General features: G+C 46.8%; 1 protein-coding gene across 2 annotated transcripts in view; it reads right to left on the bottom strand.

Annotated features, from left to right (window-relative positions):
- Window positions 1-9,112, bottom strand: part of LOC106598295 (transcription initiation factor TFIID subunit 2) — a 47,941-nt gene extending 38,829 nt beyond the window's left edge. The window contains exons 1-9 of one of the 2 annotated variants that reach the window (XM_045719305.1): window positions 8,448-9,112; window positions 8,251-8,305; window positions 7,126-7,286; window positions 6,654-6,772; window positions 6,211-6,352; window positions 5,397-5,628; window positions 4,284-4,468; window positions 3,775-3,888; window positions 1,403-1,502 (exon numbers count right to left, since the gene is read on the bottom strand). In XM_045719305.1, coding sequence (XP_045575261.1) covers window positions 1,403-1,502; window positions 3,775-3,888; window positions 4,284-4,468; window positions 5,397-5,628; window positions 6,211-6,352; window positions 6,654-6,772; window positions 7,126-7,286; window positions 8,251-8,305; window positions 8,448-8,512 — 1,173 coding nt within the window. In that variant the 5' untranslated portion in view covers window positions 8,513-9,112. The remainder of the gene's footprint in view (window positions 1-1,402; window positions 1,503-3,774; window positions 3,889-4,283; window positions 4,469-5,396; window positions 5,629-6,210; window positions 6,353-6,653; window positions 6,773-7,125; window positions 7,287-8,250; window positions 8,306-8,447) is intronic. The other variant, XM_045719304.1, reaches the window with a different exon arrangement.
- Window positions 9,113-12,539: the final 3,427 nt, after the last annotated feature.

Raw genomic sequence — 12,539 nt, 5'->3', positions numbered from 1 at the left:
TCCAGTGGAGGTACTGGTTCACTCCCTACCTCTTTGATCCAGTGGAGGTACTGGTTCACTCCCTACCTCTTTGATCCAGTGGAGGTACTGGTTCACTCCCTACCTCTCTGATCCAGTGGAGGTACTGGTTCACTCCCTACCTCTTTGATCCAGTGGAGGTACTGGTTCACTCCCTACCTCTTTGATCCAGTGGAGGTACTGGTTCACTCCCTACCTCTCTGATCCAGTGGAGGTACTGGTTCACTCCCTACCTCTTTGATCCAGTGGCGGTACTGGTTCACTCCCTACCTCTCTGATCCAGTGGCGGTACTGGTTCACTCCCCTACCTCTCTGATCCAGTGGAGGTACTGGTTCACTCCCTACCTCTCTGATCCAGTGGAGGTACTGGTTCACTCCCTACCTCTCTGATCCAGTGGAGGTACTGGTTCACTCCCTACCTCTCTGATCCAGTGGAGGTACTGGTTCACTCCCTACCTCTCTGATCCAGTGGAGGTACTGGTTCACCCCCTACCTCTTTGATCCAGTGGCGGTACTGGTTCACTCCCTACCTCTCTGATCCAGTGGAGGTACTGGTTCACTCCCTACCTCTCTGATCCAGTGGAGGTACTGGTTCACTCCCTACCTCTTTGATCCAGTGGCGGTACTGGTTCACTCCCTACCTCTCTGATCCAGTGGCGGTACTGGTTCACTCCCTACCTCTCTGATCCAGTGGAGGTACTGGTTCACTCCCTACCTCTCTGATCCAGTGGAGGTACTGGTTCACTCCCTACCTCTCTGATCCAGTGGAGGTACTGGTTCACTCCCTACCTCTCTGATCCAGTGGAGGTACTGGTTCACTCCCCTACCTCTCTGATCCAGTGGAGGTACTGGTTCACCCCCTACCTCTTTGATCCAGTGGCGGTACTGGTTCACTCCCTACCTCTCTGATCCAGTGGAGGTACTGGTTCACTCCCTACCTCTCTGATCCAGTGGAGGTACTGGTTCACTCCCTACCTCTCTGATCCAGTGGAGGTACTGGTTCACTCCCTACCTCTTTGATCCAGTGGAGGTACTGGTTCACTCCCCTACCTCTCTGATCCAGTGGAGGTACTGGTTCACTCCCTACCTCTTTGATCCAGTGGCGGTACTGGTTCACTCCCTACCTCTCTGATCCAGTGGAGGTACTGGTTCACTCCCCTACCTCTCTGATCCAGTGGAGGTACTGGTTCACTCCCTACCTCTTTGATCCAGTGGCGGTACTGGTTCACTCCCTACCTCTCTGATCCAGTGGAGGTACTGGTTCACTCCCTACCTCTTTGATCCAGTGGAGGTACTGGTTCACTCCCTACCTCTCTGATCCAGTGGAGGTACTGGTTCACTCCCTACCTCTCTGATCCAGTGGAGGTACTGGTTCACTCCCTACCTCTTTGATCCAGTGGCGGTACTGGTTCACTCCAAAGGTCTTCTTCAGGTACAGACCATAGATGTAGCCAGAGATCCCCTTCAGCACCCACTCATCAGCCCTACAGAACACAGACCAGACAGGTAAGGCGACCGGCCGGGCGACAGGCCAGACGACAGGCTTGGAAGTGGAAGAAAAGCAGAACAACAGGCATGCTGGCAGAACAACAATGGAATGATGTCATTTTAACCAGTTTGGCAGACGTTTAAACTTACCTTACCATATATATATATATATATATAAAAAAGAGAGAAACAATGTACTTTATTCAACCATGGTGGTTTTTAACTCACTAATTTAATGAATACTGGCCAGTAGCTTCATGAAGTGAGATGAAATCATGTAACACACAGAAAGTGCTAAACCTCTCTTTACAAGCTGGATACGAGCTCAGTTTCAGAAAACAAGCTGACTTCAATTACAGTCTTGAAAATAAATGAAACCAGGCCTGTTTGATTTCTCTGTGGTCTTACACAACTGTGGTTTTTGATACAAGCCACTTCAATAAGACTAAGTGGAGCTTCCACATCTGACTTAGTTTTAAACACTTAATAAGACAGGGGGTCCATTGTTTGCAGTGATCCTTTGAAGGCGTCGTGAAACCTCAGCCTCCCCAACTGACAGCAGCCGCACTTTTGCCAAGACACACACACCCCCCCTCGGCTGTAGACACATTGCCAAACACATACACAGATTCATCATACTGAGACACTCTCAGCTATGCCAAAGCTTTGTTCAATTTATGCCTGGTACAGAATACGATGATGAAATATCATTTCAATAATCTCTCTGTACTAGACTTCTAGAAATCTGGATAGGAACCCACAGTTACCACACTGTTCTTAGGAAACAACAAATCCAAATAACACCCGACGAGCTCCTAGGTTACCGACGAGCTCCTAGGTTACCGACGAGCCCCTAGGCCACCGACGAGCTCCTAGGTTACCGACGAGCTCCTAGGTTACCGACGAGCTCCTAGGCCACCGACGAGCCCCTAGGCCACCGACGAGCTCCTAGGTTACCGACGAGCCCCTAGGTTAACCGACGAGCCCCTAGGTTAACCGACGAGCTCCTAGGTTACCGACGAGCTCCTAGGCCACCGACGAGCTCCTAGGTTAACCGACGAGCCCCTAGGTTACCGACGAGCCCCTAGGCCACCGACGAGCTCCTAGGTTACCGACGAGCCCCCTAGGCCACCGACGAGCCCCTAGGCCACCGACGAGCTCCCTAGGCCACCGACGAGCTCCTAGGCCACCGACGAGCTCCTAGGTTAACGACGAGCCCCTAGGCCACCGACGAGCCCCTAGGCCACCGACGAGCCCCTAGGCCACCGACGAGCTCCTAGGCCACCGACGAGCCCCTAGGTTACCGACGAGCTCCTAGGTTACCGACGAGCCCCTAGGCCACCGACGAGCTCCTAGGTTAACCGACGAGCTCCTAGGCCACCGACGAGCCCCTAGGCCACCGACGAGCCCCTAGGTTACCGACGAGCTCCTAGGCCACCGACGAGCCCCTAGGCCACCGACGAGCTCCTAGGCCACCGACGAGCTCCTAGGCCACCGACGAGCCCCTAGGTTACCGACGAGCTCCTAGGTTACCGACGAGCTCCTAGGTTACCGACGAGCCCCTAGGCCACCGACGAGCTCCTAGGTTAACCGACGAGCCCCTAGGCCACCGACGAGCTCCTAGGTTAACCGACGAGCCCCTAGGCCACCGACGAGCCCCTAGGCCACCGACGAGCTCCTAGGTTACCGACGAGCTACTAGGTTACCGACGAGCTCCTAGGTTAACCGACGAGCCCCCTAGGCCACCGACGAGCTCCTAGGTTAACCGACGAGCTCCTAGGTTACCGACGAGCTCCTAGGTTACCGACGAGCCCCTAGGTTACCGACGAGCTCCTAGGTTACCGACGAGCTCCTAGGTTAACCGACGAGCTCCTAGGCCACCGACGAGCTCCTAGGCCACCGATGAGCTCCTAGGTTAACCGACGAGCCCCTAGGTTACCGACGAGCTCCTAGGTTAACCGACGAGCTCCTAGGTTAACCGACGAGCTCCTAGGTTAACCGACGAGCTCCTAGGTTAACCGACGAGCCCCTAGGTTACCGACGAGCCCCTAGGTTACCGACGAGCCCCTAGGTTAACCGACGAGCTCCTAGGTTAACCGACGAGCCCCTAGGTTGAACCAGGAGTGCTTCTTACGTTTGACGAGTGTGTGTGAGAGTGTGTGTGTGTGCGTGTGGTTTCTGTAGGCCGCTCCACCATTCCACTATACTCAGTCTGGTAGTACTCAGTCTGGTAGTACTCAGTCTGGTAGTACTCAGTACGTTACTCACCAGGACATCCTGGAGATGAAGCAGCCAAAGAACTGCTGGGCCAGGGCCTGAGCTAAACACTGTCTGGTCAGGGGGGTCTGGTCTATGATCATGGCACTGTGGAGCAGATTAGTACTGAGAGGAGAGAGGAAGAGAGAGGGAAGAGCGAGAGAGAGATGGGCAAGAGATAGAGACAAAACAAGTCAGCATTATGAAAAGTGAAAGTGAGAAATGAATGGATGAGGAGAGCTGTTCTTTGTCACCGAGGGAAACAGCAAAAGCACCTGAGGGGCAGGTCTTAACCGAGTAAATATTGACATAATAAATCAGAATTTAATTGGACCTACCAATCGACCTATTTTCAGTGACAACTCGTGGAAAATGTAAAACTTTAAAACAGCGAGAAGTTTCCACAATAGAATGTGATATCCAAACGTTGTGAAACATTGTTCAAATGTAAAATGTGTTGTTGACGGAGAGTAAAGCCACATAAAGAACGGAATTAGGACGAGACAAGAGACTGTAGCCACCTGAAGATGCTCATCGACGCGTAGGAAGACACCTGGACGTAGGCCTCGTCCACAAACACAGTCTTGAAGCAGGAGTAAGGATATCGACAGGTCAGGATCTCCTCGTAGAACTCAAAGATCTCATGCAGGTAGGACATGGAGTGTTTCAACAGGGGCAGGAGCTGGGGCAAACAGAAGTGGGTCACCTGGGAAAAGGGAAAATATCTTTAAAAGGTGTCAACGCAGCAACATTCCAGAAGTTCCCTCTGGGGGGGAATACACTTATTCTGTATCTGTTGTATTCTATTCTATCAAAACGTATATTAGAAGAGAGCCATCTTGGACAATATGTCAGCATAGCACGCCGGGTTCCTAGACTGATTCACACATCCCTGAAGCGGCTTCAACTTACAGAGTATAATGACTCAATCTCCACCTAGTGGTCGTAGGTGGAAAGGAAATCTGCTTAAATATACACACAGAGGACAAAACATTAGGAACACCGGCTCTTTCTATCACATGCTGACCAGGTGAATTCCAGGTGAAAGCTATGATCCCTTATTGATGTCACTTTGTTAAATCCACTTCAATCAGTGTAGACGAAGGGGAGGAGACAGGTTAAAGAAGGATTTTTAAGCCTTGAGACAATTGAGACATGGATTGTGTATGTGTGTCATTCAGTGGGTGAAAGGGCAAGACAAAATATTTAAGTGCCTTTGAACGGGGTATGGTAGTAGGTGCCAGGCGCACCAGTTTGTGTCAAGAACTGCAACGCTGCTGGGTTTTTCACACACAACAGTTTCCCGTGTGTATCAAGAATGATCCACCACCCAAAGGACATCCAGCCAACTTGACACAACTGTGGGAAGCATTGGTGTCAACATGGGCCAGCATCCCTGTGGAACACTTTCAACACCTTGTAGAGTCCCATGCCCCGTCGAAGGTGTTCCTAATGTTTTGTACACTCAGTGTATATATGTCAACATATTTTACCCTATATGGTTGCCTGCCTCTATTCTCTATGGGCGTCTACTAAATCCATTCTCCTTTCAGAACACCCTACTGGCTTCTACTAAATATATTGTGATGGGTAATGCTGGGTTTCTATGCAATGCTTTTCCACACACACAGTACCTCATGCATGTAGGGGTCAACCAGGATCTCAAAGGGCCCGACAGACAGTGAGATGTTGGAGGCGGCGGTGGGGATGGGGAGGACGTAGTGGAAGGTCTTCTTCCTCATGTCATGGGTGTAGACAGTCTCTACCAAGTCCCCACAGGACACAGCCACCATAGAGGCATCCACTGTGAACTCCAGCTTCCAGGTGCACAGCTCAGAGTACGAGTCCACACAGGGGAACCAGAACCTGGGAGAGGAAGACCGGTGGACAAGAGTGTAGGTAGTCAAGGAGCAAGGAAGGATGAGGCTTGTGACATATCTGATAGTATTACATGGAGGAGAATGAGAGGGAATGAAAGGTTGGATGAGGCTTGTCACAACATATCTGATAGTATTACATGGAGGAGAATGAGAGGGAATGAAAGGAAGGATGAGGCTTGTCACAACATATCTGATAGTATAATATGGAGGAGAATGAGAGGGAATGAAAGGAAGGATGAGGCTTGTCACAACATATCTGATAGAATAACATGGAGGAGAATGAGAGGGAATGAAAGGAAGGATGAGGCTTGTCACAACATATCTGATAGAATAACATGGAGGAGAATGAGAGGGAATGAAAGCGAGAGAGAGTAGAGAGAATGACAGAGAGAAAGGAGAGAGAGAACGACAGAGAGAGACAGAGAACATGGAGAGAGAGAATGAGAACATGGAGAGAGAGAATGACAGAGAAAGAGAAGAGTGAGGAAAAAGAGAGAGAGAATGACAGCCTAGACAGCACAGAGAATAAAAGTCTCAATATGACATCAATCAATGTCTCCCTCCCCACCTTGTGGAGTTCTGGTATCCGAAGGAGAAGACGTGTGCTCCTCTCTCAGCCATGCTCCCCTCTACGTCAGGCACCACAAAGTGAAGGCCTCCTTTAGGCTGGTCCAGAGAGAACTCTATGTACACCTTCAGCACATTCATCTCTGAAGACACAGAAACAGTCAATTATTTAGAGGGCACTAAGTTTAATTGTACATAAACAATACTTTAAAGCTTCTGATGCTATGCATTAAGCTAAGAGCATTGCAGGACATTAGCCTTGTTCCAGGTGTGTTGGTGCTATATAAACAGATCTAGGACCAATCAGGCTTTCAGAATACGCCTTGAACCTTTATATTCAAACCACAGACCCAAGACTCAAGTCAGATGCAACGGAGGTCAGTCATTCACCAAAGGTCATAATATAGATGAACCCAATTCAGAGACAACATTTCACTGTATTACCGTCTCCTTGCTTCCACAGCTCCGAGGGGACTTTGATGACCAGCTCGCCGTGTCCTGCATCAGGGTCCACAGCACTGACTGCTGCTGTGTAGGCACTGGAGAAATAGTTCAGGTTCCTCCTGCAAGGGACAGAGCAGAGAGAGGAAGAGGTGAGGACTTACTGCAAGTCAGTGTTATGAAAGTAGCTGTGGAATTACAGGGGTGAATCTCAAATCTCCTCCATGATTCCTCCTGTCCTCTTCCCCTCCACTTTACATACATTTATGTAATTTAGCAGGAAGTCTTATCCAGAGCAACTTAGTGTGCCTTCCACTAAGGTAGATAAAACATCCACATATCCCAGTCATTGTTTCTTGTGAAAACATCAGAAAGAAGAAAGGAGAATATTGGAGGATAAGATGTAAGATGTTTTCTGTTTCCTTCATGGAGAGTTATGAATACTAGACCATGTGTGTATGAGGACAATACTTACTGCTTGGACTCGTGGTGGCAGACCTCTAGAGTAGGGTCATTGTAAATGAATGGTGCTTCTAGGTCGTTGACTCTAACCCTGTAGATCCTGCACTGCTTGCTGTTGAGTTTGATCCGGTTCAGGTTGACCACAGTTGGGAAGATGGTCAGCTCCACAAAGCCCTGTCAAATAGAGGGGTGTGTCAGTTGACATGGATGAGAAACTAGACTGGTTCTACACGGCCAAATGACTAAGACTACATATACTTCTACTGTTGTTTTCAATGTCTCTCAGTAGAAATATGTTTGGTTCTTAGTCACGTGGCTAGGTTCTACAGATACAACAACAGGGATATATCCTACAGCTAGGTTCTACAGATACAACAGGGATATAGGCTACAGCTAGGTTCTACAGATACAACAGGGATATAGCCTACAGCTAGGTTCTACAGATACAACAGGGATATAGCCTACAGCTAGGTTCTACAGATACAACAACAGGGATATAGCCTACAGCTAGGTCCTACAGATACAACAACAGGAATATAGCCTACAGCTAGGTTCTACAGATACAACAACAGGGATATAGCCTACAGCTAGGTTCTACAGATACAACAGGGATATAGCCTACAGCTAGGTTCTACAGATACAACAACAGGGATATAGCCTACAGCTAGGTTCTACAGATACAACAGGGATATAGGCTACAGCTAGGTCCTACAGATACAACAACAGGAATATAGCCTACAGCTAGGTTCTACAGATACAACAACAGGGATATATCCTACAGCTAGGTTCTACAGATACAACAACAGGGATATATCCTACAGCTAGGTTCTACAGATACAACAACAGGGATATAGCCTACAGCTAGGTTCTACAGATACAACAACAGGGATATATCCTACAGCTAGGTTCTACAGATACAACAACAGGGATATAGCCTACAGCTAGGTTCTACAGATACAACAACAGGGATATATCCTACAGCTAGGTTCTACAGATACAACAGGGATATAGCCTACAGCTAGGTTCTACAGATACAACAACAGGAATATAGTCTAAGTGATTGTGATGAGAAACAGCATTTTATTGCGGGTTCTTGGGGGACTATAGTTAACGAATTTATTTACTACGATATACTTACAATCACAGACTTTCTTTGGAAGTTGATGTTGTTGATGCAGACAACCTGGTGAGTCGTGTAGGAATAAACATAACATATTATAGGTTAACACATTGAGATATAACGTCGCTACAGTATTATATCACGTGCCAAGTAATAACTTAAGGACAAACGTGTGTGCACAGCTAACTAAGCCAAAGGTAATAGAAAATACTTATAATTTAAAAGGCCGCGGGCTCTCAAATCCCTTGTCCTTCTTCCTGTTCATCTTGATTTCATGCATTGATACGGCATATGAATTTGATCATGTTCGTGAACTACGGGTTTGACGCGATGGTCGTGTGGATTGGAAAGTTCTTCCTGTATCCACAACAAAAGCACCAGTGATGCTCAAGGGTTTCCACGCATTAAATATTGTAAGACAACTGTAATAATGTAAGCGGCTAGCAAGCTATATTTCCAGTCCTAATAAATCCCAACGCAATGAGTTCATGCGCAGTGAATGTGACGGTTTAGCTGGTCAGTTGGCTAGTGCTAACGCTAGCTAGTCAGTTGGCTAGTGTTAACGCTAGCTAGTCAGTTGGCTAGTGCTAACGCTAGCTAGTCGGTTGGCTAGTGCTAACGCTAGCTAGTTAACAGCCAACGTTAACACAACACTTCCAGCCATTCTTCCCCGCTGGCTGTCTATGCAATGCTGTCAGTGTCTCAAACGTTTTTTCCACATATGCACGCCACCAAAGCCTATCATTCAGCTATACAAGAATCAATTCGGCTTCAAATGAGCATTTTTGTCAATGTTGAGCTATAAAAACATTCAACTACATCCTCTCCGTCCGTCCGTCCGACCGCCCAAAGTTCTTGTTCATGTTTAATGATTTTAAAATGGCGGTTGACAACCAAAAGGTGCATTACCGCCAGCAACCGGACTGGAGTGTTAATCCATTACACTTTACTGCTCGAAGTGTTGGGATTGTTGAGCGGCCGTCACTAGTTAACTTTTTTATTAATTTTATTTTACCTTTATTTAACCAGGCAAGTCAGTTAAGAACAAATTCTTATTTACAATGACGGCCTAGGAACAGTGGGTTAACTGCCTTGTTCAGGGCAGAACAACAGATTTTGACCTTGTCAGTTCAGTGATTCGATCTAGCAACCTTTCGGTTACTAGTCCAACGCTCTAACCACAAGGTTACTTGTTTCTAACTTTCTTGTTTCTATCATTGCATTGGGCTTAAAATTAACCTAAACCACACTGATAACCTTATACATAACCCTAACCTTAAATTAAGACCAAACATAAATGTTTTGTTTTCATGAATATTAACGATATAGCCATTTTACAAATACAAAAAATAAAACAAATATCTAGCGGGAACCGGTTGTGATTCGGTCAGTGCTATCTTGGTTCCTCGGGATGTCCCTACCCCATTGAATTTGACATTTAAATGGTTAAGGTTAGGTTAGGACTTTTAGAGCCATTTTCGACTTTTTAACATTAAATAGATTTGGGAATGGATGGAAAAATGAGCTTTTGGATGTCACATCCAGGCCTGTGCTTAACCTCAAGGATCATATCACCTCTACCTTACCTGACACCCTAGACCCACTTCAATTTTCTTACCGCCCTAATAGATCCACAGACGATGCAATCGCCACCACACTGCCCTGTCCCATCTGGACAAGTGGCATACCTATGTAAGAATGCTGTTCATTGTCTGTAGCTCAGCATTCAACACCATAGTACCCTCCAAGCTCATCATTAAGCTCGGGGCCCTGGGTCTGAACCTCACCCTGTGCAAATGGGTCCTAGACTTCCTGACGGGCCGCCCCCAGGTGGTGAAGGTAGGAAACAACACCTCCACTTCGCTGATCCTCAACACAGGGGCCACACAGGGGTGCGTGCTCAACCACCTCCTGTACTCCCTTTTCACCCATGACTGCATGGCCATGCACGCCTCCAACTCAATCATCAAGTTCGCAGACGATACAACAGTAGTAGGCCTGATTACCAACAATGACAAGACAGCCTACAGGGAGGAGGTGAGGGCCCTCAGAGTGTGGTGCCAGGAATATAACCTGTCACTAAATGTCAAGAAAACCAAGGAGATGATTGTGGACTTCAGAAAACAGCAGAGGGCGCTGTGACCAATAAAATTTGATTTGACATGAATGTAGTCTTGGACTGGTCATATCTGGGGTGGCAGTGGTTAGAGAATTGGACTAATAACTGAAAGGTTGCAAGTTCAAATCCCCGAGCTGACCAGGTCCAAATCTGTCATTCTGCCCCTGAACAAGGCAGTTCCTAGGCCGGCCCAAGGCAGAACAAGGCACTGTTCCTAGGCCGTCATTGAAAATAGAATTTGTTCTTAACTGACTTGCCTAGTTAAATAAAGGTTAAAAAAATATATATCTAAGTCCAATTTCAAAGTGTACATTCTGTTTGACACTAGAGGGTGCTCCACTCACTCCTCCAGCATATGGTAGGTGTAGGGATGGACTTGGTAAGGGTAAGCTATGGATGTTCTGATTGGCTGAGGAGTCGGGGCGTGTTCTAATATTCTTCACTTTTTCCATATTATGTCCCTTATTCTAAAATGTATTAAATAGTTTCCCCCCCTCAATCTACACACAATACCCCATAATGACAAAGCAAAAATAGGTTTTAGAAATGTTTGCTAATTTATTAAAAATGTAAAACTGATCACATTTACATAAGTATTCAGACCCTTTGTTGAAGCACCTTTGGCAGAGATTACAGCATCGAGTCTTCCTGGGTGTAACGCTAGAAGCTTGGCACACCTGTATTTGGGGAGTTTCTCCCATTCTTCTCTGCAGATCCTCTCAAGCTCTGGATGGGGAGTGTTGCTGTACAGCTATTTTTAGGTCTCTCCAGAGATGTTCGATCGGGTTCTGGCTGGGCCACTCAAGGACATTGAGACTTGTCCAGAAGCCACTCCTGCATTGGAAGGTGAACCATCGCCCCAGTCTGAGGTCCTGAGCAGGTTTTCATCAAGGATCTCAATGTACTTTGCGCCGTTCATCTTTGCCTTGATCCCAGTCCCTGCCGCTGAAAAACATCCCCACAGCATGATGCTGCCACCACCATGATTCACCGTAGGGATGGTGCCAGGTTTCCTCCAGACGTGATGCTTGGCATTCTGGCCAAAGTTCAGTCTTGGTTTCATCAGACCAGAGAATCTTGTTTCTCATGGTCTGATAGTTTGCCTTTTGGCAAACTCCAAGCGGGCTGTCATGTGCCTTTTACTGAGGAGTGGCTTCCGTCTGGCAACTCTACCATAAAGGGCTGATTGGTGGAGTGCTGCAGAGATGGTTGTCCTTCTAAAAGTTTCTCCCATTTCTACATATTAACTTTAGAGCTCTGTCAAAGTGACCATCGGGTTCTTGGTCACCTCCGTGACCAAGGCCCTTCTCCCCTGATTGCTCAGTTTGGCCGGGCAGCCAGCTCTAGAAAGAGCCTTGGTGGTTCCAAATGTCTTCCATTTAAGAATGATGGAGGCCACTTTGTTCTTGGGGACCTTCAATGCTGCAGAAAATGTTTGGTACCCTTCCCCAGATCTGTGCCTCAACACAATCCTGTCTCAGAGCTCTATTGGCAATTCCTTTGACCTGATGGCTTGGTTTTTGTTCTGTCATCCACTATCAACTGTGGGACCTTATATAGACTGTTGTATGCCTTTTCAAATCATGTCCAATCAATTGAACTTACCACAGGTGGACTCCAATCAAGTTGTAAAAACATTGAGGAACAATGGAAACAGGATGCACCTGAGCTCAATTTGAAGTCTCCTAGCAAAAGGTCTGAATACTTAAAGGTATTTCAGTTATTTTTAATACATTTGATAAAATTTCAACAAAAAATGTACTTTGTCATTATGGGGTATTGTGTGTAGATAGCTGAGGATTTTTTAATTTATTTAACCCATTTTAAAAATTAAGGTGTAACAAAATGTGAAAAAAGTCAAGGGGTCTGAATACTGAACAAAATATAAACGCAACATGTAAAGTGTTGGTCCCATGTTTCATGAGCTGAAATAAAAGATTCCAGAAATGTTCCTTACACACAAAAAGCTTCTCTCAATTGTGCATACGTTTGTTTACATCCCTATTGGTGAGCATTTCTCCTTTGCCAAGATAACCTATCCACCTGACAGGTGTGGCATATCAAGATGCTGATTACACAACATGATCATTACACAGATGCACCTTTTGCTGGGGACAATAAAAGGCCACTAAAATGTGCAGTTTTGTCACACAACACAATGCCACAGACGTCTCAAGCGGAGGTAGCG

This window comes from Salmo salar, chromosome ssa05 (assembly GCF_905237065.1).
Source record: "Salmo salar chromosome ssa05, Ssal_v3.1, whole genome shotgun sequence".
Taxonomy (NCBI): domain Eukaryota; kingdom Metazoa; phylum Chordata; class Actinopteri; order Salmoniformes; family Salmonidae; genus Salmo; species Salmo salar.
Note: the sequence above shows the minus strand (reverse complement) of the source record. Positions and strands in the feature narration are given on the sequence as shown.